A 27,557-nucleotide genomic window follows, 5' to 3' on the forward strand; every position below is an offset into this window, starting at 1 on the left:
ATACCGACCGATAGAAAGGGAGCCACAACCCTCTAGTAAACATATCGAGATACAATGCCACTTTGGAGGCATAACCTCTAGAATCCACAGCCCCTTCATGGGAGTCCATAGGTGGTCTTCAGCGATTACAAGATCGTAGAAGTGATCTCTGACCTCCCGTTGGAGCCCTTGAAAAGTTGGGAGATGTTGCGAGCTAGTGATGGGTCAGTTCCCCCAGGGTTTTAGAGGGATTCAATTGGACAGCCTTAGCTCACACCACAGGCGGCGATGCGAGGGCATTCTTAGCAGCCATTAGAGGAAGAAAACGAGACTATTTAAAGACACGAATGAAGGAGATAAGGTAGTGGAAAAGAAAGGGAACAAGAGAACGGTTTCTAAGGCACCAAAAGAGAGTAAAGGGAAGCATACCCGAAATAGGAAAGGGAAGGGCTTTAAATAGCCACCCGAGTTGGTTGAACTGACCCAAGTAACAGGCGAGACACGGGCGATAAGAAGGAAGGTGGACGAGTGCTGACCCCATGATACACGCTCCACGAAGTGACGTGGGAGAGGAACTATCAGTTGTTTAGCTCATGCGAGGAAAGCCAGATGGGTGCAAACAAAAGCACGACAATCAGTCATAAGTATGTCACCAAAACAACCCAAAAAACTAAGAAATTCCCACTGAACCTGTTTAGTGAGAATTGAAGAGGTAACTTGGAGGGTTGTTCCCCACCCGACCCATATTGGTTGGGCCTGAGCAGGACATAGAGGCCCATCTCAACCTAGGCCTTACCTTCCAACGACCTTGGAGTTGCCCAAAGGGCCCAAACCTTTAAGTTGTATCAGATAAAGAGGGTACACAACACGAGAAATCAGATGAAGGGGGATAGATGGGACGCGCCGACTCTAACATCCCCTGTGACATCTAGCATTAAAGGACCTACATCAACAAGTGAACGAAGGATGTAGACAGCCCTCTATTCTCTGAAGAAGGGGTCCATAAATAACCGTGCCGCTCGCCCACTGTCGGGACACACCTTGGAAGCCATGTCGGATTATAAACTCTACCTTAGAACACCACATCGCATTAAATTCCCAGACTAAAACAGCTATGGGCAACACGACCAAACCCTGACACTGGATACAAAATGTCCCTCCCTGAAGCCTCATATAAAAGCTATGTCCCAGGTACAAAGAATTTCACCTGAGCTCTGTGATTCAAAAACCATTACTCTAAACATGTGAGACTGACTTAAGCATTGGATGTTTCCCGGACCACCCGAGCCCCTTTCGTCTTCTTATTTGCAGGTGAAGATAGTGACTCGAGTTGCTAGAACCCTGTCTAAGCGTACGAAACACGACGTTAGCTGTTTTGTTTCCAAACAGACCTTAAACAATTTTTAATTTATATTTTGACCCTTTCAAAGAATGTGGTACGCTATTTTTCATTATAAATTAAAAAATGATAAATACACATAACTTTTCACAATACAGTACACAACCATATTTTTAAAATGAATGGTAGTTTAGTAAAATACTTTATAAAAGTAATATCACTTTATAAAAATATCTTTATTTTAAAATATTTGTTGTGAAATGTATTATTTGGATATCATTGTTCAAATAAATTCAGCATGTCAACACTCTCATCAAATTTATCAATAAAAATATCTAATAGATGAAATTACCGAACTAGTAACTAGGCAACCAAACGGTGGAATTAAAAATTTAAAACTCAATGATTTTGTTCAACTTTTAAAATTTAAGAATTTATTTAGTATAATTTAATCTTTAATTTCTAAAGAGAAAAGCATAGGAAAATGAAGAAAAATTTTACTGTTATCTCCACACACTTTATATTATACATTATTTTTTATTTTTATTTTTTTTATTTTTGTTAAATATATGATATATAAATGATGAGTTGAATAGTTAAATTAATTTTAAATGAAAAATAAATTAAAAAATAGAAATAAAGATAAGTGTGGTTGGTAATATTTGAAAACGATAAGTAACAAAGCTAAAAAATGAAAAAGGTCTGACGAAGACGAAGTGAGTCGAGACGCTCCTGGCTCTTGCCTAGCCCAACTGCACAGGAACGCGTTCTAGATCAAGTGTCCAAGACGAACACGCCACCTCCCCAATTCCCATCTCAGCCTTTCCTCTAATCAAAGGCGTTCTTTTTCTTCTCTCACGAATTTTATCCTCGAGAATTCCACCCACAAGCTCTGGTTTGTCTTCAATTGCGTCCTCTTGTCTTTTTCTCCTATTTTTGTTTTGTTCATGTTTGTATTTTTTTATTTTATTTTTATTTTTTTTACGGTTTGATTTTTGTCCTTTCGTATTAGGTTTAGGTTTAGGTTTAGGTTTTGATTAATATCGTCATTTGATTTTAAGATTAATTCTTTCTATGGGTAAGCTGTATTTTAGGGTTTATGGTGGGTAGCCTTCTTTGTGCCCATGTGATCAGGTTGCTTTTTGTTGGGTTCACTGTAAAATGAATTTCACATCTTGATTGGGGTTCGTTTCCTTCCAGTTGGGCATGATTCTTCTTCTTTTTTATCTGATTCTCTCTCTCTCTCTCTCTCTCTCTCTCTGTGGAAAAGAAGGAACTTTGAAGTGGTTTGTGGCGTGAGGTTTACCATTTATTCGTTGCATTGAGTTTGTTGCAGCGGTTATCCTAATGGAAATGATGCATTTGGGATGTTTGGTGATAATTAAGTGCAGTAATTTTTAGAATAGAATCACTGGTTTCGAAGTGCATTATAAATATATAGATAATGGGCGCAGTGTGTAAGCTGAAGATTTCCTAAATAGATATATAGCTACATTTGAAATGTTTTTACTGTATAAAATATGGCTCCTTTGATTCATCCCCAGAAAAAAGAAAAACGATATATCTTCTTTCACAAGATGGAAACTTTGATGCATGGTATTTAACCTATTAGGACTGTTCTCTGCCTCATCTAGCTTGTTTAGGATAGCTGGCATGTTGCATAAAACCGTTTGAACTTCATGGTGCATTGTTGTTATTAGTACTATTATGTTGCTAGGATCCGATAAGATCCTCCTTGTAGTCTGTAATGAAGTTCTCATGTTCATTTCTGCAAAACTTTGGGCAGGGGATGGCAGCAGAGAATGATGTTGACTTTTCAACGTTGAAGTCTCAGCTGAACCTAACACAAGAAGTGTGGAAGCAGGAGGTGGAACGAGGCCAGTCACAAGTGGAGGCCTTGCAAGCAAAACTTATGCAGGTAAAGGCTTGTATACAGGGGTCTGAGGAAGATGCGAAGCAGGAGTTAGAGGTTCTTTGGCGGAGAGTTAAAACTACTGCAACATTGTTAACCTATTTGAAATCAAAGGCTAGAATCATTGCTGTTCCGCAGCTAGCCCATATGTCATGTGGCATCGAACGATTAGAAGGGGTAGGGTTCATTGATAAGAATGGTACACCATTGTCTGGCTGGTCTAGGAACATTGATCTTTCTTCGTATGATGGTCCAGAAAAAGAAACATGGCTTGGAATTAGTAGGCAACATGGTTTGCTGGATGAAAAAGATGCTGCTTATACTGGTGAAGTACTCAAGTCCGTGCAGATGGTTACAGATGTAATGGAAGCTCTTATTAAAAGGGCTATAATGGCAGAATCTGAAACTGCAATTGAGAAGGAGAAGGTAACTTTAGGTCAGGAAGAAATTAAAAAGAAGTCAATCCAAATCGAGAACATGTCTTTGAAGTTAGAGGAGATGGAACATTTTGCTCTGGGTACAAACAGCATACTGAATGAAATGCGGCAGAGAGTTGAGGATTTGGTTGAAGAAACATCTAGACAAAGGGAGCGAGCTACAGAAAATGAACAGGAGCTTTGTCGTGTTAAGCGGGACTTCGAGTCTTTGAAATCATATGTTAGCAGCCTCATTACTGTAAGAGAAACGCTTCTTTCATCGGAGAAGCAGTTTCAAACTATTGAAAGGCTTTTTGAACGGTTAGTATGCTTTATAGAACAGAAAAAAAAAAAATATATATATATATATATACAACAAAAGTCAGTATGTGTTAAAGGCATCCAATTTACTGATAATCTTTGATTATCTTTTTGCTTGATTTCCAAGAATATTTTCCTTAACATTTGGTTGGTTTTGATAGATGCTTTATTATTAATATTTCTTTTGCATTTTGTTCTTCATAGTAATCCTTTGTTTTATTGATGCTCACATCTTCCGTGTTAGTGCTTTACCATTTAAGGTAATTAAACTTATGCCTTGGTTAGACATCCATCTCAGACTGTTAGAAATTATTGGTAGTCTATTTTGTTACTGTTTTGCATATAGGTTCTGCTTTTGGTGTTCAAATTTTTCTTTTCCACCGAGATTTTAGAACTCCAGGAGCTATTTGATTGGTAATGAAATTGAAAGGATGTACAAGATTGGTACTGTTATTTTTGTATAGTTAGTTGCTTATGAACATTCTGAATTAGCTTCTTTACGTTTTCTCTCCTTTTAGTTTCTTCATTTATTTAAACGTTAGACATCATAACAGCACAATAATGCATCTACATATTAATTCATAATCATAACTTTGTGATATGAAAGAGAATTTCATCCCTCAATCATGGCCTTTACTTGTATACGTTTCTGTTGTTTTTTCTCCATTAGCAAGTAGCAAAATATTGGTAAATCAATCATTGTTCACTTTGGTTTGAACATGTGCAAACAGTAGATACACTTGTTGCTCCTATTTGCTAATGTGATATACACTTGTTTTGAATATGTTTCTCTTGTTTCAGTGCATGGTATGTTATATACTAGCTTTCTTGTAGTGATAACACCTTAGGCAGATAGGTCGCCAGATATTTGGATTGAATGCTTTAATGGTTTCAATTTCTTTTCTTTTTTGTTTTGTTTTGTTTTTTGTATAAGGTAGATTCTGAAAAGCATGATGGTCTAGTCCCAACTAACACCTAGAAAAGAGAGAGAAGGGTTGGGGGGGGGGGGGGTGCTGAATAGGTGGTCTAAGGCAAATCTTACAAGATTTGAAATTCTTAAATGTATGCAAAAATCAAGCAACTGCCGTTAAATAACACATTTTGTTGACAATGTGAAAAATTTTGAAAAAAAAATTCAAAAGAAAAATCATTTCAGGTACTTAGCCATCTCCTAGAAATCCATTATAAAGAAACAATGTTAGAACCAGTTCAGACACACAAAACCTTTGCTAGTATATATATATATTAATATATATTTTTATAAGAAACCTTTGCTAATATGTAACCTGACTTTTAATTATTGAGTGACTCAGCCTCCACTCCATAGTAGATCTAAAACTCTAGCCTTCTTGTACAGTATCACCCTATGAGTGAACTTGTTCGCACACTGAAACTCCAACAATATTGATAAATTTTCCAGCAATATCCCAATCCTTAGATGTTAGATGTTTAAAGGTTCAGGGACATGATGGTTTTATATTTAGAACATAAGGAGAAAAGCTATAGAAATTAAAGCTTAAAGATATTTAGTTCTCTCTCTCTCAATATAATAAGGATTTCACAATTGTAGCCCCTCAAAATCTTCTAAAAAAATGGTACAAATGTATGTTTGGAATCAGATTATCAAGTTTTGCCTTGCATTGTATTGTTTGTTCCTTATAATTTTTTTTTGATAAGTAAAAATATTATATATATATATATATATTAATAGGAGTAACCAAGTATACTGAATGTATACAAGAAAATCCCTAACCCATACTAGAGAGCTCCTATTGCCCCAAAAGCCCATGAAAATCTACCCAACATACATCAAACTTGAGATAGAGTAAATCACACCTCTCCAACCCCAACCCCATGTTTCCTGTAGCCCAACATAAATCACTCCTCCCAAAATACCCTCTATGCGAAAGACTACCCAACATACATCAACCTCTATGAGGGACTTGAGATACCACCCTTAGCGTCATAGTTGATTGCACTAAAAAAAGGTTTCAACTCCATGCTTATCTTGAAACTTGATTTGGTATCACGCGAGTGGCCTGCCTCAATCATAGTGATTAGAGCTTTAAACTGGTCTTCACATCCTCCATGTGAGATTTCCACAACATGCTGAATCTCATTAACCTTTTGCAAAACCCAATTCGAATATGATTCATCTATATTGTTTAATGGAGGAAGAGATACCAAGGGGACAATGTCTTCCCCTGATGTAGTGCCCGACATAGTTCCAAACGGTACCAACGATAAACCCTTGTCCAAATCCTGTGCCTCCTCAACAACACCAATGCTACTCTCCATTGGAGATTCTGGGTTAGCAGCAAGTCCCTTCACCTCTGGCGACCTTGTGTGTGCAACTTTGACGGACCCTTTAGACGTTGGCGTTACACCATGATCACGGGACGGAACCAAAGCCAAGGGTCCCATCGTTGTTATCTGTGTCTTTCTATGTACTGATGATATACATCATGCAGTGTGCGTAGTGCTGGGATTTAGGGATGTAGAAATGAGTAGGTCATGTTTTTAGCCTAAATTTGGTGGAAAATACAACTCAAGACATGCTCTCAACACACGACCCAACCTTCAGGCTCAGCAAGCCTGTTGGTTTACTGGCATGGAAAGTCTACCTTTTAACAACACCATTTACTTAAGCTGTCTGTGTAGTTAATTCTAGTTTCAATTACTTCCAACTGTAGAAAGTTCTTATACTATTTAGAAATTTTTTATGTGGTTTGATTATCTGAGGTGGCGTTGAAGCAGGCTAGTTGCAAAGACGACACAGTTAGAGGGTGAGAAGATCCAGAAGGAGGCTCAAGTTCAGAAACTTATGCAAGAGAATGTGAGGTTGAGTGCTCTTCTTGACCAAAAAGAGGCCCAACTTTTGGCCATGACTGAACAGTGCAAGATAATGGCCTTGAGTTCTTCAAAAATCTAATTTTTTTCTCTTGCTCTTGTTCGTCTGCCTGCTGGATTTCTTTGCAAAGGTGGTTGCTTCATCTGCGGCTGCTGATCTACCGGCGAGGACCTTGGCAATGTGAACGGCACTGGATCAGAGTTTTGGTCCGGGATCCTTTCTTCGATATATTGCATTGTGAAAAGGCCCGTGAACTTATATCCAATGCTCTAGTTTTTATTTTTTGGTGCTGTGCACATGTATTGAACCGAACCCAGAAAGTAATTTCATTTGGAAATCAAAGTTGGTGTTGCGTTTATCATGTAGGCAAGCTTGGAGTTTATGCTGTAACTGGTTATAATGGGGGGTTTCTAATTCAACCTTGATCGCAGCAATTTGTTTCGAAAGTCATGATACGATCAAGCTTCCATCTCCACAGCTATTATTAACTCTTACTCCAAGTTATCAGACCGCTGCTTTCCTTAGAAGGCCTGATTTGGATAGTGAGTTGAGTTGAGATGGAAGTTAAATAAAAATATTATAAAGTTAAAATATTGTTAGAATGTAATTTTTTAATATTATTTTTATTTTGAGATGTAAAAAAGTTAAATTATTTATTATATTTTATTCGAAAAATTTAAAAAAGTTATAATAATTGAATGAGATGAGTTTTGAAAATAAACCAACCCTGAGTCGGAAATATAGTGAACATTAATTATACATTTGGATGTTGAATTGAGTTCTTTATAAATAGTAGTGAGTTGAGTATGTGGAGTGAGTTATGTGGGGTCTATCTAAAATGAGTTTAGATGTATTTAGATGTTAAGATGAATTTAGTATCATTTATGAGAAATTAAAAAGGGTTGTTGATTTTACGTATAAAGATGTGTTGAGTTGAAAAAAGTTGTGGATTTCACGTCTAAGGAAGTTTTGAATTAAGATGATTTTAATAATTTGAGAATTGAGTGTTTGGATGTTAGATTTAATTTAAAATTAGACTGAATTAAATTAATCTCAGTTGAGTCTTGCAACTAAACAGAACCTAAATTATAATAGATATCTTTCCTCTATCTCAAGTTGGGAATTTTACTACTCACAAGATTGGATGGGTGGTGGGGTGGGGTCCATCCTGCTCAACTCGCGTACCTTGGCCAACGATTGATTTTAGATATGTATTCTTGGCTTAACTTTATTTTAGGAATAAATTATTTGCTTTGACTTCGTGTCATTGCTCTCAATTAAGAAAATAAATCCATTGAAAAATAAGAAATAAAAAAAAAATATTTGAAATGGTATAGAATAAATAATCAGTTGTAAAATGCGTTTGACCATATTTCACTCAAATAAAAATTATCCATTTTATTAAAAGAAATCATAGAAGCTTTGTATAAATGACGGGATAATATGTGACCCGACAAATATTCGGTATTGTAATTTTAAGATGTGTACGCCTCTTGATTTTTTTTTTTTTAAAACAAAATATGTAAAATTTAATCATTTTAAAATTATATCTAACAAGAGCATTCTTAATAGATTATGTATAACCTATATTTTTGTAAAACTTGAAGGAAATAACTCAAAATAGCCCATCCAATAGATTATGTATTTTATCACTAATATTCAGTTTGCTATCGTACCACTTCTACATCTATGAGACTCTGTACACGCTTGTATAAATATTTAATTTATTTCTCTTTTAAATTTTTACTTTTTTTTTTAAGAAGTACTCTTTATTTATTTATCTCTCTACTTTTTCATTATTTAAAATAAATAAAATATATTAAAAAATATAATATTTGAATGATATAAAAAAAAATAGATACTTATAATATATTATAAATTAAGTCAATACATAAAATAAAAAAATAAATTTTAATAATTTATTTTAAAAGATACAATGAATAAACCATTGGAAATGCTAAAGTCTACCGTCATTCTACATATAACGTTTGCCTTTAAAAAAATAAAAAAGAAATTTTCTGTATGTTTGCGTTTCGGCAGTCCGAGGAAACAAAGAGAACCACCTAAAAACCCTAACTAATCTCTTTTGTCTTTTCACATTCCTTGTGCTCGAATTCTTATTTAAGAAAATGTCCCTCACCACTTCATCCAGAAAACAAGGTGAAAATCAGCCCGACGATGGCGCTTCTCCCGCGAAGCCACCTCGCATTAAAATCGGAAAGTCTAGTGAAGATAGCGACAAAAAGGTAACATTTTTTTTTTCTTTGATCGTCGAAAATTAAGAATTTTGCGTCTGATTCTTTGTTATACATAGATCTATCTATCAGCTTCCCCATTTTGTTTGTAACCATTTTTTAGTCTTTTTGCTTTTCTTTTTCGTTTCATAGGTTTGTTTGGCTTCGAAAGACGATGTTGATTTTTATTTTATTTTATTTTATTGTGCATGTCCAATTGCCTGCAAATTACAATTTGGTGGGTTTTGTGTTGGGTTTAAGAAAGAGACTAATAAGGTTAAAATTCTTTACATTGCTTCCCATCCAATAATGCCTTAGGAAGGAAATGGGTGTGTTTGAAGTGGATGATATTGAAGCATTGGCTGCTCTTCGGGTGTTACAATTGATATTTAATTTGGTTATTTCTAGTTTGGTATTGGAAGGTGACCCTTCTTTTATTATCGAAGCTATGAAATCTAGAGAACCTAATATTTCAAAGCAAGGCCCTATAATTGTGGAAACACAGCGTCTAATTCAAAGATTTGAGGATTATGAGGTTCTTCATGTTGGTTGTCAGGGTAATCAAGCTGCCCATTTGCTAGCTTTTCATGTTCAGTTGGTTGAAAATACAGTTCAATGGTGGCATCAATGTCCAAACTTTATCATGGCTAGAGTATTGGTGGATGCTGGATGTAATTGACTCATTTGTATTTGATTCATTTCATTTGAATGAATTCTGTTTATTATAAAAAAAATAAAAATTAATGCCATTCTTCTAAGTTGTTATTATTTTTTGGTCTTAGTAATCGGATAGTTGGGACTATAGACTAACAACTAGAAGATATTAAACCTTCCATTTTTATTTGTGAAAGCATATAAATTCTCCTATCAGTCTAGCTACATTTTTCACCAGTAGTTGTAGTCAGTAAATTGTGTTTTGGGTAAGGTTGTGTGTTTTTCTTGTTCTGGATCGCCCTCTCTTCATCTCTAAGAATTTTTCATTCCAAATTGAATAAATCCTTATTTAGATTTTTTTTGGCTGTCATAGGGTGCCCACAGGAGGGTTAAAGATGTTGAAATTTGTGTTCCAATAGTATATGGAACAATTGCATTTTATCTTGGCAGAAAGGCCAGTGAGTAAGTACTTTCTTTTAGTGGGGTCATTTTGAATGCCTTCATCATATTTGAATTGCTTTCTATGTTGTTTATTCATCAATTAGGTCTCAGTCGCATAAGTGGACAGTCTATGTACGTGGGGCAACAAATGAAGATCTTGGTGTGGTGATTAAGCGGGTGGTGTTTCAATTGCATCCTAGTTTCAATAACCCTACAAGAGTGCTTGAATCGCCGCCATTTGAGTTATCAGAATGCGGATGGGGTGAATTTGAAATTGGCATCAGCCTTTTTTTCCATAATGACATATGTGATAAGCAGTTGGATTTGTGAGTTGTTTGATTTGGTACATAATTGATTCATTACAGAAGGCATTACTAATTTTTGGAGGAGCATAAGACTTTCTTTTTCAATACTCTGTTCTTTCGGGCAGCTTCTATTGATCTTTCATGATTTTCATGTCTCCTTTTCTGTTTCTAGTTAGGTGTTACCATTGTATAATTCTTGTTTATTTGGTGACACCTTTGCATTTTTTAATAAAATCTTTAATTACTAAAAAAATGATTTGGTGCTTACAGATTTCACCATTTGAAGTTATATCCTGAAGATGAATCTGGCCCTCAAACAACCAAGAAACCTGTTGTAGTAGAATCATACAATGAAATTGTATACCCTGATCCATCTGAGAATTTTTTGGCCCGTGTTCAGAATCATCCAGCTGTTATTGTGCCTCGGATGCCTGCTGGTTTCAACTTGCCCTATCCTGGTAAAATTCCTTGCTATAGTGTTGTGTTAATTGCGAGCGGACCATGAATGAGCTTAGAACTTTCTTTTTCAATCCTTTATTCCAATAGTCAATTGTACTAGAATTCAATGGATTGAGTATCCATTACTTTCTTGTATCAATTGTTAATCATGTGCACGTGTTTCTCTTGTATAAGACCCATGTACATGGGCTATGCCTATTGCTATCGATAAAAGTTCTTGCTTACCTATTGAAAAAATATTTAAGGTGTGGGTAATTTCTTTATGGAAGCAAATGGCTATGGAGATTTCACTCGGAGGGGGATCATTATGGAAGGAGATTATCGACGCTAGATACGGAGTTGCTTGGGGTGGTTGGTGCTCCAACGAAGTGAGAGGGGGTATGGAGTGGGTTTATGGAAGTTTGAAAGGAAGGGGTGGCCTTGTTTTGAAAAACATATTCACTTTATAGTTGGCGAGGGCAATCGTATCAGTTTTTGGCGGGATGTGTGGTGTGGAGATCATGCATTGGAAAGGGCCTTTTCGGCTCTCTATCGTATTGCAGCTAATAGGGAGGCTTCTGTGGCGGATATGAGGCTATTTTCTAGTGGCTCTTATCAGTGGAATATACTTTTTAATAGGGATTTTCACGATTGGGAATTATCTATGCTATCAGATTTTTTCAGCCTACTATACTCTACGGGGACTCTTACAGCTCAGTGGGATAGATTGAAGTGGCGGTCTAATAATCACAAGAAATGTACAGTGAAGGCATACTATAAAATTTTGCCAACACATGATCTTACTTCGTTTCCTTGGAAGAATATTTGGAGGCCTCGTGTGCCTTCTAAAGTAACATTTTTTGTATGGAATGCTGCCCTTAGAAAGATCTTGACCACGAACAATCTGAGGAAGAGGGGATGTGTAGTGATGAATTGGTGTTATATGTGTAAAAAAAAGGGAGAATCTGTGGATCATCTTTTACTACACTGTGAGGTAACAAAGATGTTGTGGGATGAGATCTTTCAAAGGGTTGATGTTGCTTGGGTTATGCCTTTGAGGGTGGTGGATTTGTTGGGTTGTTGGAGGAAGATGCAAGACGGTCATCAAGTGGTAGCAGTGTGGAAGATGATTTCGTTGTGTATCATGTGGTACATTTGGTCGGAAAGGAATGGGTGTTGCTTTGAAGATAAGGAATGCACAATGGCGGAGTTGAAGAATTTTTTTCTCCAGACTTTACTACTTTGGTTTTCCGCTATTGTACTAAATGGGGACAATGTTCATGATTTCTTGTCATTAATTTATCGCTCTTAGAATGTATTTAGGTGTTCTTCTGTATACTTCCTGTGTACATGGGCTATGCCTATTTCATTCATATCAATAATATTTATCTCTTATTAAAAAAAAAAATTCTTTTGAGCAGTGTCAATTGAGAGTGTGAATGAAAGGGAGAAAGGCGATACCAAAGATCACCCCCTTAGTCAATGGTTCATGAATTTCTCAGAGGCTGATGAGCTTTTGAAGTTGGCAGCAGCTCGTCAACAGGTTAGAATGAATTGCTTGCTTTCTTGAGTCTCATAGTCACAGTTTTTTCTTTAAGCATCTTATAAAGTGATTGTAGTTAAAAGGATTTCATTGTTGTGGGTTAATGTATAGCATGCTCGTGCGAGTAAGATCACACCTAGGAAGGCCTCACACTGATCCCAATTTATGCACCCTCGGGTTATTTGCTATTAGTACCTCATTTTATTTGGTTGCTCGCTTCTTCATGTTTGCACTTCTATGACAAGTGTTATGTTCTATTGAGTAGGGCTTTAAGTGGGTGGGGAAGTGTGATTTGGAAGAATATCTTGGTGACTGTACTATCTTGGACACTTCATTGAGTTTCACTCTGTAGCGTATTTCCTCGTTATGACTGCTTTCTATCTGTTAGCTGCATGCCATTAGGTATAGTAACGAGTATTGAAGCCACATTGGTTCTATTATGCCAAAATAGAGATTTCTTTTAAATTAATCTAAGATTCTATTAAAAAAAACAAGACATAGCCCAAGTACACAAATAGTATACATGAGGAACACTTATTAGAAAGAAGGAAAAGGACAAGAAAATCATGGAAACTCAGTCCATTAAGCTGTAGAAACTACTCAAAAGGAAAAAATATTAAGAAAAAACGTGTTAATCTTCTCTAATGTCCGCTTGCGATTCTCAAAATGTCTATCATTCATTTCCCTCTAAATACATCCAACTTGACAATTAGGGATCATAGTACACACTGCTGCAATCTATGAGTTGACATATAACCTTTTCTAATTGACAAAACAATTTATTATCCTTCTAGGCATAACCCAAACCAACCCAACTGGACTGAAAACATAAATCCATGATGTGCAGACAATCTTTTAATGGAGTAAAAAGTGATCCATAGACTCCCTGTCTTTTTGCACAAAGTACCAATTTGTCACAATGATATGACATTAACTCAGGCTCTCCATGGTTAGGAGTTTTCTTGAGGAGGCTGTCCAAGATGAAAAAGAGTAACAAAGATGCATTAATCCGTTAAAGTGGAGGTTTTAGATCACTAAGAAGTAGAAAAGATAATAATAAAACTCAGCAATTTCACGAGCACAAAGATTAAGGCCTGGTTTGAGTACTAAGGTATTCTATACTTGAGAATATCTCACTATTATTCATTATTTTATTATTACTATTAATTACTATTCAATATTCTATCATTATTTTTTCCCTACTATTTACAGAATACTTGAGAATACCTCACTACCTAAATACAACCTAAGTGGTTCATCTTTAAGTCGACATGAACTAGCTAAGATGATTAAAAAGAAATTTACTAATTAAAAGATGGAATACAAGAGAATGGTGATAAATCACTCAAAGCCTGAAGTCTCAATACACCCAGAATCTCACACACAAATGGGAACTTTCTACCAAAAGAAAAAATTGTTAATTTCTGTCTCTCTAACCCATGATTTATGCAAGGAAAAACAAAGATACTTTTCTTCTATGTGGCGCAACACTTCCAACCCATCAATAATGCATGCATAACCTCTCTATATGGTGGATAGTGGCTGAAAATATCAACTCGAGTGCTTTCATTTTATTCTCATATGGATCTAAAAGATCTCTCTTGTTCTACAAATTGACAAAATATCAAATATATAGAACAGCCAGATGTAGAAAGCGAATGTTTGGCTACGAAAATCACTTTACTAGCCAATCAAAAAAGCTAGTCTTTCCTACTAGAAGAATAAACTGTTCAATCAATAAAATCCTGTTAAGACTTCTTCGAAAAAGCAATTTGGCCGAGAGAGAAAAGTAGCACTAGATAATTTCATACCATAGAGGTAACTTTTTTTGTGTGTAGGACTCTCACATGTTTTTCCTCACAAAACTAAGATCAGGTAAGCTACTAAGTGGGTGTCTTTTATTTTATGACAAGAACCTAGGAGACGGTGTGAACGTAACGTCTTTTACTTGGTTAAACCTTGATCTGCGTATAGTGTGTGTACATCACATGGATCAGGTAAATTTGGCTTTTCACCAATGGGATGTGGCCCTAGAAATTATTTGCAGCCAAGGGATGAACTTAGAGGGAGCGTGCACCCAAGACCAAAGCCCCTACCACTTATGCCAACCCCTAGGGGTTTTGAGTGGGTGTGTTACATATAATTCAATGCACTGTCACTTAAATTTAAGTCACGTTACAACAAATCTCCACATTGGCTTCAATTCTATAAAATAGGTGTTTGGTACTTAATTAGTCTCAGAGTTTTACACTCTCGGATTGAAATGTTAAATTGGATTTCCAATTTTATCATTTCAATTTTCATATTTGTAATTTTTTTTAATGAAGATCTTCTCTTAGATTTTCTAGTGGAAATTTGACATGGCATGCCACGTGTCAAAAAATAGTAAATAGTTCAAAATTATATAAAGAAATAAAAGTAAAATTGGAATAAGCCGTTAACTAAAACAAAAATGGCTGCTTGACCAGACCCAGGCAGCGCCAGGGTTTTGCACCCAGGCTTGGGTTGCCCCAGGTGGCTCAGGTTGGGACAATCAAGGCAGTGCTTGGGTTTGGAACCTAGGCGTCACCTTGCTTGGGTTAGAAACCCAGGCAACTCCTAGGATGCCCCAAGCAACTAAGGTTGCGCTTGGATGTTGAGTTGGGCTTAGCTGAATTGAATTCTTTATGAATAGTAGTTAGTTGAATAGTGGAGGGAGTTATGTGCGGCTATCTAAATTGAGTTTAAAGTGTGTTTGGATGTTAAGATAAGTTTAGTACTTTTTATGAGAAATTGAAAAATGTTGTGGATCCCATGTATAAAGATGTTTTAAGTTGAAAAAAGGTTGTGGGTCCTACGTGTAAAAAGGTTTTGAGTTGGGACTAGTTTAGTAATTTGAGAGTTGGGTGTTTGGATGTTAGACTCAGCTTAAAGTTAGACTGAACTCAACTAGGTTTGGGAACCAAACATAGCCTAAGTGTGGGACAACAGGCCAAGCCTGGGTTTGAAACCCAGTCAGCATGGCCTGGGGGCAAACCAGGCAACTTTTGTTTTTAATTCACAGTTTGTCTTATTAAGTTTTTCGATTTTTTTAATTTCTTAAAATGATTTATAGGTTTGTTATATGATTTTTAAAATTTCAAATTTATTTTCAAACTGAAATGTGACGAGGGATTTTGATTGAAAGAAGTTACAAATATGAGAATTGAAATGATTAGTTTGGAAACCTGAGGAGCAAAAAGAAGTGTAAAACCTAGGGACTGATTATGTACTTAACAGATAAAGGAATAACGAAACTCTTCAATATGTCTACTCTAGAAAGCCTCAAGGGTAATCACAAACTTTGAACACCAGGCAAGTTCAAGCAATACTTGGACTTGAGCACTGGGACCTTTGAAAATAGGAAAATGATAGTATATGACTACCAAATATGCCCACCAAATGTGCCCACTCATATATTATTTTTTATTATTTTTTTCTTAATGGTTAAGAAAGTGACTATTAGTGAATTTATATTTTTTTTGCTTAATGGTTAAGGATGTTTAAAAAATGCTAAAGAAAAAGAAAAAAATTTATTTGTACTAGTGTGCACATTTGGTAGTCACCTTAGCATTGTCCTTGAAAATAACACAAATTACAATAGCTTAACCTATCCTCCCTGAAGAAAATTGAGACCATCAACTTTGTTACTTTTAATCACAACGGACATTTGCAAAATCTAACGACACCATCTTCACTGGATTAGCAATAACTAAGGGAGTCCAAAATGCCAAGCGAAACCCCAACGGGTGGCATAGTGGTCCCAGGGCGAGCTGTGTAACCAAACCTTCTAGGTTTGAAACTTCACATTCACACTCTTGGGCCATTGGACTGGGAGAATTTCTCTTTGATTTATCTTAGATGCACTTGCAGGAAACTCCTTGCTGAGGGTCTGTGCACCCTCAAGATTATTTGGACTTTATCCCAAACACATGGTGCCAATATTTAAAAAAACAAATGAACCAAGTTCTTCTAATTTAGTAAATTTTGAACCTCGCCCAAAGCACTGCGGATTACATTTTGCATGCTTATGAAGACTTTCAAACCCAACCATCTTACATGCCATGTCTTTCAAGCTGAAGCACCATTGATTGACTCAATAGGTAGCAAATCCCTAGGGGTTGGCTCTAGTGTCTTGGTGGTATGCTCCTTCCAAGGTCTAAGGTTTGAATCTTCTTAGGTGCAAACAATCTTTGGGGCCATCAGACTAGGGGGAATTTCCTCTTGAATTACCCGAGGTACACTTGTGGAAAACTCCATGCTGAGGGCCTGTGCACCCGCGGGATTAGTCAGGACTTTGTTCTTGGACACCCAATGCCAATTAAAAAAGGAAAAAAAATAGGTAGCAAACCAATCTCTTCTGGAGCACATATGAGACAAACATGCCAAGTCAAGGATCCGGTAATCACTATATCAACCTCTAGAGATGCTACTTACAAGGACTAACTTTGACAACACTATCTACACTAAAGGAATTTATCTCATTTTTCAACTTTCGACACTCAGTCCTTGAATGACCAGATTTATGACAATAGTAAACACTTAACTTCTTTCTTGTTAGAATACCTCTAGATTTCCTCTTACATTTAGCTGAACTTCGGGAAAGAACATAATAAAATCAAGGCCTAATGCTCATTATCAAGCTTAGTATCAATGTTCCTCTTATCATAATAATTTTAGTAAATTCATCTAGATGCTCAGAGATACATGTACCTTCATTCATCTTTAAAGCACAACAATTGGTGAGAGACTATGTACAAATGTTTTTAGAATTTCCCAAAGACCAGCTGTTATTTCCTCATCAGCAGCTTCTTGCAAAATGCCATCTGAAGGAGAGAACAAAAGCGTTTCATGCAGTTTCTCTTCAAGTGGTGCTATATCTCTGTTTGTCGATGTTTACGGCAACTTGCCGTCCAAAATCTTCGTCAATCCTTGTTGCAACCAAGCATGCGCTTTGCTGCTTTATAAACTGGAACAACTTATCTGACCATATTAAACTTCTCAATTTTAAATTTTTTGGTAACGATCCCAAAACTAGAAAACCTTAACTCTGATTCTGCTTATTTTGCCAAAATAGAGATCTTAAGATCACCACAATGTAGAAAAATAATTAAAACAAAATAAAATTCAGGAATCACACAAGATACTAAGATTTTAAGTGGTTCAGTTTAAAAAGCCTATATCCATTTTGGGAGACAATCATGAATAAATTGACTAACTAAAAGATGGAGTACAAGAGAACAGTAATAAAATCACTCAAATCCAAAGCCCTAATATAAATTATTCTACAAAATAAATTTATAGATCCTACAAAATAAATTTATTTTCTCAAACAAAATAAATTATTCTACAAAAAAAAGATCCTAGAAGTTCTTTCATGAGGTACCCAAAATAACATTGATATTTTTCTTCTATGCAGCACAACACTCCAACTCATAATAATGCGTGCAATATCCTCTATATTGTGTTGATGGTAAAAAAAAAAAAAAAAGCTAAACCTAAATCTTTTCTTTTATTCTACTGTGGCTCTATAAATATCTGAAGTCCCTCTTTCGTCTTTTACGAAGTAACAAAATTTCCAATATATTAGATCACCAAAGCCAAGTTGTAGAGAGCCAGATTTTGGCTAGGAAACAAGCATTTGTAGCCAATAAAAAAGTGATGCAGGAGGATCCGGGTGATGTTGAGTTGGCAGATTCTACGTTGATAGCATTCACTACCTCAAGAAGGTAGATTAGTGCAAAAATGGCAGGAAAATGTGAAGATTCCTGTGATATCCCATTCTTATAAGCAATAAGGGTATGTGGTGTATGAGATTTCATATTGTTTGGAAATGAGAGCTTCTTGCTCTTTATAATGTTTAAATGTGGCTCCAATTATAACGTTGATTAGTCATTTTGGAGTATAGGCTATGCGGCTTGGGCCTTCCATTAAGGCATTACAAATCCTCGGAGTGGGGTAATATTGCCCATGTGTATATTTTGACCATAATTTTGGCTACGGATATCAAAATTGCACATGACTCCAATTCGGAAAGCTCTTTTTGGTGCACACATCATGGTCACCATGTCTATGCCTGGTGGCCCCCGTTTTGACCTCGAAATCAGCCGTTTTCTCCTCCGAATCGCCAATTTAAGTTATTTTTTCCTTTGATGGTAATGTTTTGCTGTCGTTTTTAGAGATGATTCTTAATCCGGTTTGGGCGAGATTTTTGGCAAGTTACTTATTTTATTACGTATTTTATTTTTATGCAATAATTGGGATTTTTCCTTTTTCGAGCAAAAATCTCAAAATCTCGGGTGTCCTTAGCTATTTAAGCTCAGCATGTGGGCTTTAGAATCAGTTTTTTACTTTTATGAATAAACCCTAATCTCAAATTTTTCCCTTTGTTTTGCATCATTTCTCAATCTCAATTTCTAGTTTCAGTTGATTAACTAGCCGTCAGAACTTATTCTACCTGGTGTCAAAAAGTCGGTCCTTCAGTGTTAGAACTTTTCCCCCCAATAGAATAGTACCAAGTCTCCTAAGATTAATACTTGGCAAAGTCAGAGATAAGTATCGCTAAATTTACTTGTAAAAAAAAAGTATGGCTAAATTCTTTCATACCAAAGAGAGAATTTTCCACACTTTTTGTACCCTTACGAAAAGTATTCTGTCACAAAAAAAGGATAGGATAAGCTGTTAAGTGGTTGTGATAAATAGAATCTACACACCCTCACTCAAAAATTCAAGCCATCTCACTACCGGTTCTTTTAACTCTTTTTTGGATCTGGTTGTATTTATCAAAACAATTTTTGAATCTAGTTGTATGCTCATGATCTAAATGTTCCTAAATTACAAACTGTCTTAATTTTTGAAACTTGCAAGTATTCCTTTTTTGACAGTTTTCCAATGTGATAGGTACAAGCTCATATCGTTAAGCTGAGAAGACAATTGAGTGTAATGGATGGGCCGCCTCCGTTGTCGAAACAACCAACTGGTTATGATTATACATGATCCACTGATGTATACGTGGAAGACATGATACATGATTCTGTAAATGTCAATTAGCTTAGTTCTAGTGACATTTTCTTACTTTTAATCTTTGTCTGTAATAACCAACTGATACTTGATATATTCAAATGCACAGTTACATAATAGTGTAAAACCAGAGTACAGATGTTCTTTTACTTTGTTTATCCTTGAGGGTATTGATCGGTCATGGTATATAATTTCATCCTTGATATATTTGCTGTCTTTACCTATATATATGTAAACCGGAGAGTTAGGAAAGATTAAATAACCTTGGTACCATTCTGTTGCCATTGGGCCCGCCATGCATAATATCAATTTTCTTTTGATTTATCATCTCTACATTCTGAGGAAAAACAAGAAAGACAATGGTTGTCGTAATCTGTTCCAGTGGGTCTATATTATTGTGCATGTACTTATATCATAGCTTCTCAAATTTTCACTGTAAATGCAGTGTGTAGGGAATAATAAAAGCTAAGCTAGCTATCTTTTTCAAAGAAATTTTACAGGAAACGTGCGTAAGGTAAATTTCTGGGAGGTCATACTGTTTTTGTCTCGATGGGTCTTCTGGAGACAAAAGCAACATGGCAAGCACATGTATAAGTTTTGATTGATGGCCGCCAGCTTTAAGAAAATCCCCCTTTGTGTTGATTAGCTTATCATCATAATTTCTGCAGCCGAGTGACAATGATGTGTTATCTTCTGACTTGCATCCTTCATATGCTAACCCCATGTCTTTCAGAGAATGTGGACATCCCTTTTTGCCTCCTGTATCTGGATGGAGTTGGGTGGCAAATGGTACTCCTAAATTTCTCATTTCAAAAATAGAAAGTTTGAAACAACTGAGATTTTTTTTTCTCTCGAAACTACACATGTGGCTCTGTAGTTCTCAAAATGTTGAAACATTTTCCGGAAGTGTGAAAGTCTTGTTTCATATAAGTTGGGTTGTCTCATATCACATTAATCTAAACCACTAGAACCAAGGAAGGGGAGAGATGTAAAACAGCATATTTCTCTCGAAATTCAAACACCACTAGTATTTCTAGCCTCACCCTGATGATATGAAAGCCTTTCATTTGCTTATGAGTCCAGATTCTAAGGTAATGTACATTGTTTAAATAGTTATGTTCTGTATTGGAATTCCAGCTAAAATGGGAGTGGACTTCTAGATTACCTAATTTCTGTAGAACAGATATCTGAATCCAACCCAATTGGATTTGTATACAGATCCAAACTCAAAGACATGTTGAAACACATCAAAGTGTGTTTGCATGCAGAAATGTGGTTTATAGGAATGTGAAGGAATACATGCAAAAGGAAAGCAGGGAAGACAGATTAGGCTGACAGAATGGTTGTCGTATAACATGGGAAACAAATCATACTGTCTCATATCATCAGGGTGAGGCTGGGAATACTAGTGGTGTTTGATTTTCTAGAGAAATATGCTGTTGGAAAATGCTGGTCATCCCGCTTGGGGCTACCGTTGGTTTCTTTTTTTTACTTGATGATTAAGTAAGTATTTTTTAATAATATTGTGATTTTTTTAAAAATAAAATAAAAACAAAATCAACTAGCGGGAGCTCCGAGCGCGGTGGGAGTAGAGCCACCCATATGCTGTTTTACATCTCTCCTCTTTCTTGATTCTAGTGGTTTGGGTTTTGGCAGGGCCACATGAGGAGTTCTCAAAATGTTGAAACATTTTCCAGAAGTGTGAAAGTCTGATAGAATTGATATATTTTGTTGTTGGTGAAGACAGAATGGCAATTCAAGGGAGCTATGTGCCCTCCATGTTAACATAAACAAAATTTGGGCCGCCACTTTGTGGGTCCTAAGTGTAGAAAACTACTACTGGTTCATAATTTTTAGGAAATTATAATTATTTTATGAGTCATGCGCCTTCAATATTCTGGAAATATTCAAGAAAAATCTCTAATTTTAAGAAAAATATTGTATTTTATTTTAAATTTTATCATTTTCAATTACATTAAAATCTCATTTGTTTTCACAACCATTCTTATCTTATCTAATTATTACAATTTTTTCAAATTCTTTATACAAAATAAAATAAACAATTTAACTTTTTCAAATCTCAAATAAAAATAATATTAAAAAAATATTCTAACAATATTTTATTCAACTTTTAACTTTTATCTCATCTTATCTGTAAAAACAAACGAGGCTAGATGGCTATGACCAATAGATATCTGATGGACTAAGCCGAAAATTTTCAAATGTGCTGTGTTTATCTGAGGATTTGCAACAGAATACCAAAATTTACAGAAACTTTTTGTTTACTTTTACAATGGGAAGAATCAAACATGTACCTGTTGTATGATATCAAGTTTTTGGCGGCAGATATTATTGATATTTTGTATAATTAGGTACATTATTATTTTTATTCTTTGAAAAAAGCATTATGGTCCACTAAAAATAAAAAATATAGGACAAATTCAGTACATGAATGAATGCAGGTAAAAGGAACAGGGCAGGGCGTACCATGTTTTGGACCACTTTTTAAGGCATTGCAAGATGGAAATATGGAATGCACTCTTCCTATCCCATAAATAAACAACACTGGCACGTTCTTAGCAGAGCCATTATGTCGACTGGCCTGAACCGGTGGTCCAACTACAACATTACTTGAAGTACAGCTTTCCAGCCAGCCAGCCAGCCACTGTTCTAATCCATTTCAACCAGTTTTTGTGTATATGTTCTCTGCATATACCCTGTCCACAGAGTTTGTGATTTTGGGTGTCATTTTCTTTTCTTTTTTCTTTCTGTTTCTGTCAGAAAGTCATGTGTTACTAATTCTTCTATATTTGGTTATTCTTCATCTTAAATTTGTCACTTTCAGTCACATGTCTAGAGATGAAAAAATATGGATGATAACTAACAAAAATTCCTAAAAGTTACGTTTGGATAGAAGAATTTAGATTTATATTTGGATTTGGATTTAGATTTCAGATGATCAATGCCATGATTTCAATTTATTTTATTTTAATGACAAGATTTATAAGTGTGAAGACAAGAAAGGGATGAGATCAATGGTGTTTTTTCATTTGAACGCATACGCTTTAATTGGAAAGGATATATATATATGATAAGGGTTGATCAACTTTCAAAATCTTTTAAGAACAAGAAAGGGAAGGGAACCAATTAATAAAGTTCCGTGGCTATAGAAGCAATTCATGTTTGAAGACTGATGTATTACCTACCCCAAAGCTAGGCTAATTAGCTTTCAAATACTCCCATTTCAAGCTTGATAATTTTTCATACAAACACACAGAGAGAAGGGTCCCATGTTGTCTATACAGGACCCAACAATGTAGGGCAAGCCCCAATGGGGTTGGACCTTGCTCACAGTTACCCCCAAAACACTTGTGTCTTCTGTTCTTTTGCCCATTTCCACTAGATGACTTTGTTTTCCAAACCTCACCATAAATACCCTCTACCTCCTTCATTCCTCCCCCACCACCTTCACTTCACACTCCTTTCTGGCTACTAGCTAGTACCCTAGCTAACCCTTCCCCACTGGTCCTACTTTTTTTTTTTTTAGCACAAATTTTCAAAGCATTACTTTGGTGAAAAATGGCTCTAAAAAAATTTAGCAAACTTCCTCATGCAGCAGCTTTGAAGCAGATTCTGAAAAGATGCTCAAGCTTTGGGAAGAAGCATGGCTACAATAATGAAGAGGACCTTCCTGATGATGTGCCGAAAGGCCATTTTGTTGTCTATGTGGGAGAGAACAGAAGCAGATACATCATTCCCATTTCATGGCTGGCTCACCCGCAGTTCCAAAGTCTGCTTCAAAGAGCCGAGGAAGAGTTTGGCTTTAATCATGACAGGGGTCTTACCATTCCTTGTGAAGAAGTTGTTTTTAGGTCTCTAACGTCGATGATCAGATCAAGTTATGACAACTGAAAATAGGGTTCTTTGGAAATATTAAATAACTTCTGCTAGAACTAGTTTGAGGGAAGAGATTCTTTGATCGTAGCCTATAATTAGCCTTTCGACAAACTTTTTACTCTCTAGTACGGCTAGCGCGCGCTTTATGATATGTTTGGTTGCTGGATAAAGTAGAGAGAAAACATTGCAGTGGGAGATCACCATGAGCTTCAAGATCTTCATTTATGGATGAAATGGAAAGGTAACTGGCTAGGGACTGGTATTCAAAGGATGCAAATGGACAAACAGTACCACTTGTATTAATTCTTTGTTGGCATGACTTATTGCTTGATTTGCAGATCAAGGCGCTTACTTATCTGCTTCCAACCATTTATGTATCAGTGTTATAATAAAATATACATATATATATATATATACACACACACACACATATATACATATTCTGGTATGCGGGCTTGGAAGAATGGAAATCATGCTCGCGTACGTTGAATCTGCGTCCAATATTTTACACGAGTATTAAGCATCAGCTCTTGATCATATTCAGGCTTCCCTTGGTGCTAGTGCTCGTGCTCTTCATGAAAAAAATACGCCATAAATGACACAGAAAATAAAATTCTGACTCCTGAGAAATTAAACAAGAAAAACATGACCAGAGTTGTCAGAATCATGAGATCAATCCTGATCAGGTACTGGGGATGCATGGCAACTACATTGTTTGTTAACTTTCTTTCGTCATTCACAACAAGTATGGGATTCTTTGGCTAGAAAGTGATGACGATATTCCTGTTTATGTTCCGGGAAAGAGAGAAAATGTGTTATACAATTGCGAGGTGATCTGGCTATATATGTACGTACGGATACTATTATGATCGAGGGTGGTGGGGAGGCCGATCTAATGACTCTCATGATCATCTGACCCCTGAGGTCTCTCCATCATGATTATTTGTGAGTAATAGGTTTATCACCTGATCCCCTACACATGATTGTTTTTCTTGTATTTAAAAATAGACCAAAAAGAAAAGAGAGAAAAATACCCAGCAATGCCATATTACTTTGGTGATCATCTTGGATTCAGATGTTGACCGTTTCTCACGGAGACGTCCGTGAGAACGAGTCTATCACTTAAGAGTCTTTGAAGTAGTCTAACACTCTTCCATCACGTTGATAATTGATCCCATGAAAATAGGATCACGTGGAACACGTAAACACTGAAGTTTGATGGAGGCTTCGGCTATAAATACAGTGTTTGGTCCCCAGACTCACTCACTCAATTCCCTTCGGTATTACACCATCTAAATAGAGTGGAGAAGAGTTCGAAAGTGCCAAACACAGAGAGAAACGTAGCAAAACAGTGAATAGTATCAATGGCCGGAGATATATTTTTCTTGGCATTAAAACCTATCAATTCTTGTTTCTAAAGTGTAATTCCGCATTCTAGAATTGTTTTTAGTCTAACAGTTGGTATCAGAGCAAGGTTTACCTCTGCCTTGATGTTTAAAATCAAATTCGGATCATCTCTTTTTTTTTGGCAGAAATTTTTCAAATTTTTTAAATTTCGATTTTTTGATGGTTTTGACTTGAAAGAAGTTTAGAAATAATTTATAAATAGTTTTTCTAAACTTTCTGTGCTTAAAAATATGATTTTTGAGGTGAAAATCGTCTGAAAATCGTGTTTTCTGCGGGCTGTCTGGAGGTTGAAGACGACCCAAACGACATGTCGTTTAAGCTAGGATTGTTTGATTCAGTAATACTAAACGACATGTCGTTTCCAATTTAATGAAAATGACATGTCATTTTCTTCAGGAGTCTGTATCCCGTATAATAATAAACGACACGTCGTTTTCAATTTGATGAAAACGACATGTCGTTTTGTTTGAAGCAATTTTATCCGGTATAATGCTAAACGACACGTCGTTTTCAATTTGATGAAAACGACATGTCGTTTTGTTCGGAAGTCATTTAACCAGTACGATACTAAACGACACGTCATTTATAAGGTTGACAAAAACGACATGTCGTTTACATGGCTGTTTTTGTTTTAAACAATAAGGAAACGACACGTCGTTTTTCCAGAATGGAAAAACAACACATCGTTTATATGGGCCTGTTAAAAAAAAAAAAAGGCCTTTGTGCTTATATATATATTTTTTTAATTATATGCAATTTGAATAATTGTAGTATAAGTTTGTTTATTATGCTCATATTTAGTTTACATGAATTGATTAATTTTGCTTTATATTAATACATGCAATTTTTGGATGAGTATATAGTTTATGACATGAAATTAAATGTTATGCAGTTCTGATTATGCATTTTTTATGCTTATATTATGAATATTTTTTGCATAATAATAACATGTTAGTATTAGTTAAAATTATGTAATTCATAATATTAAGCTAGTCTTATGCAATTTGAATGTCTAGTGATCCATATAATTTTATGTTAATTAGAGAATAGCCACAGCATCTTTAATTAAGTAAAATTATTATGATTGATTAGAATCACATAAAGAATATTAGACATTAATTGTAATTAATTATACTTAATATAATAAATTTTATCCCACAGGAATTTTTATTATATTTATATTATTAATTAGGATAAAATATCAAGTTATTCATAAATTACCCACATGAATTATGAATTAAGTAAATAATTTGATAGTTTTATCATAAAAGTCTAAGATAGAATATACATCAAATTATAATATACCCTTTAGAATTTTGAATTAAGTAAATAATTTGATAAAATTCTATCATATAGATTAATTGGATCTACTTGAATTAAAAATTTAACCCACAAGCAATTTTATGTCATTAGATTCAATTTTTAAAGCATGATTTACATTGGTAACATATGAATATTTATTTAGGCCTCAATTTTAACGTAAACATATAATCTATATGCAGTTACACAACCTACAAATTTCTCTGATATTCGTTATGATATCCCTGAACTTAAGGGAGATAATTACAAAGTCTGGAAGGAGAGAATTCTTCTTCATTTAGGGTGGATGGACATAGACTATGCTATTAGGAAAGACGAACCACCAGCACTCACTGCTACCAGCAATGCAGCAGCCATCGCACTTTATGAGCTATGGGAGCGATCTCATCGCCTCAGCATAATGTTTATTAAGACTAAAATTTCTGTTGGTATTCGTAGTTCTGTCGATCAGCATGAAAATGTCTGAGACTTGCTAAAGGCCATTGATGAATAATTTTTCACTTCAGACAAGGCACTAGCAAGCACCCTAATCATGAAGTTCTCATCCCTAAGGCTCATCAGTGTGAAAGGTGTGCGTGAGCACATCATGCAAATGAGGGACAATGTGGCTCAATTGAAGAAACTCGAGGTTGAAATGTCGGAGTCCTTCCTGGTGCACTACATCTTGAACACCCTCCCGCATCAATATGGACCCTTCAAAATCCCATACAACACACATAAGGATAAATGGTCAATTAATGAACTCATGACCACGTGTGTTCAAGAGGAAGGGAGACCGATGCTGGAACAAGGTGAAAGTGCAATGCTGGCAACGCATGGAAGGGGCAAATCTCAAGCCAAACTGAAAGGAAAAGGCAAAATACCTCCCCAATGTGGTATTAAGAAAGATTCCAAGTGTTTTTTCTGTAAAAAGAAAGGACATATGAAGAAGGAATGCTCCAAATTCCAGAAATAGCTTGCAGACAAAGGTAATCCAACCTCACTTGTTTGTTATGAATCTAATATGGTTAATGCCAATATTAACACATGGTGGATTGATTCTGGATCAACAATCCACATTTCAAATTCCTTGCAGGGTTTGCAAAACCTAAGGAAGCCAGTGGGAAGTGAGTGAAGCATCTTATCAGGAAAAAAGATGGGCTCGCATGTGGAAGCTGTAGGAACTTGCTATTTAATTTTATCTAGTGGTTTTGTTTTAAAGTTGGAAAAGACCTTTTATGTTCCAAGTTTCTCTAGAAACTTGATTTCAGTTTCAAGACTAGTACCTTTTGAATATTCCTTTAATTTTTCAAATTCAACATTCAGTTTATTTTATAAATCTGATTGTGTTGGGAATGGTATTTTGTCTGATAGTTTTTACTGCATTAATTTACAAAATAATACCACTTATGATTCAATGCATGTTCACACTGGCACTAAAATATGTGTTATTAATGAGGATTCCTCTAAATTATGGCACCGG

The 27,557-nt window shown here is 35.5% G+C and overlaps 3 protein-coding genes across 6 annotated transcripts; all 3 read left to right on the forward strand.

Moving 5' to 3' along the window:
- Nucleotides 1-2,016: 2,016 nt before the first annotated feature.
- Nucleotides 2,017-7,237, forward strand: LOC121262491. Of its 3 annotated transcripts, none has more exons than XM_041164978.1 (3): nucleotides 2,017-2,213; nucleotides 3,105-3,967; nucleotides 6,725-7,237. In XM_041164978.1, the coding sequence occupies exons 2-3, from the start codon at nucleotides 3,108-3,110 to the stop codon at nucleotides 6,897-6,899; spliced, it is 1,035 nt and encodes a 344-aa protein (XP_041020912.1). In that variant the 5' UTR covers nucleotides 2,017-2,213; nucleotides 3,105-3,107; the 3' UTR covers nucleotides 6,900-7,237. The 3 variants fall into 3 exon arrangements, with proteins under 3 accessions (XP_041020912.1, XP_041020913.1, XP_041020914.1); XM_041164979.1 differs by lacking the exon at nucleotides 2,017-2,213 and adding an exon at nucleotides 2,368-2,502; XM_041164980.1 differs by lacking the exon at nucleotides 2,017-2,213 and adding an exon at nucleotides 2,428-2,452.
- A 1,582-nt stretch (nucleotides 7,238-8,819) lies between these two features.
- LOC121262492 (transcription initiation factor TFIID subunit 14b-like) lies at nucleotides 8,820-19,618 on the forward strand. 2 transcript variants are annotated; one of them, XM_041164982.1, is made up of 6 exons: nucleotides 8,821-9,064; nucleotides 10,080-10,168; nucleotides 10,252-10,473; nucleotides 10,723-10,910; nucleotides 12,312-12,433; nucleotides 19,352-19,618. In XM_041164982.1, the coding sequence occupies exons 1-6, from the start codon at nucleotides 8,948-8,950 to the stop codon at nucleotides 19,445-19,447; spliced, it is 834 nt and encodes a 277-aa protein (XP_041020916.1). In that variant the 5' UTR covers nucleotides 8,821-8,947; the 3' UTR covers nucleotides 19,448-19,618. The 2 variants fall into 2 exon arrangements, with proteins under 2 accessions (XP_041020917.1, XP_041020916.1); XM_041164983.1 differs by lacking the exons at nucleotides 12,312-12,433; nucleotides 19,352-19,618 and adding an exon at nucleotides 11,181-11,330 and having other exon boundaries at nucleotides 8,820-9,064.
- Nucleotides 19,619-22,948: 3,330 nt separating this feature from the next.
- Nucleotides 22,949-23,583, forward strand: LOC121262493 (auxin-responsive protein SAUR50). Its single transcript, XM_041164984.1, has one exon. The coding sequence runs from the start codon at nucleotides 23,051-23,053 to the stop codon at nucleotides 23,381-23,383; it is 333 nt and encodes a 110-aa protein (XP_041020918.1). The 5' UTR covers nucleotides 22,949-23,050; the 3' UTR covers nucleotides 23,384-23,583.
- The last annotated feature ends 3,974 nt before the right edge of the window (nucleotides 23,584-27,557 follow it).

The sequence above is a fragment of the Juglans microcarpa x Juglans regia genome, chromosome 4S, assembly GCF_004785595.1.
Source record: "Juglans microcarpa x Juglans regia isolate MS1-56 chromosome 4S, Jm3101_v1.0, whole genome shotgun sequence".
Lineage (NCBI taxonomy): Eukaryota > Viridiplantae > Streptophyta > Magnoliopsida > Fagales > Juglandaceae > Juglans > Juglans microcarpa x Juglans regia.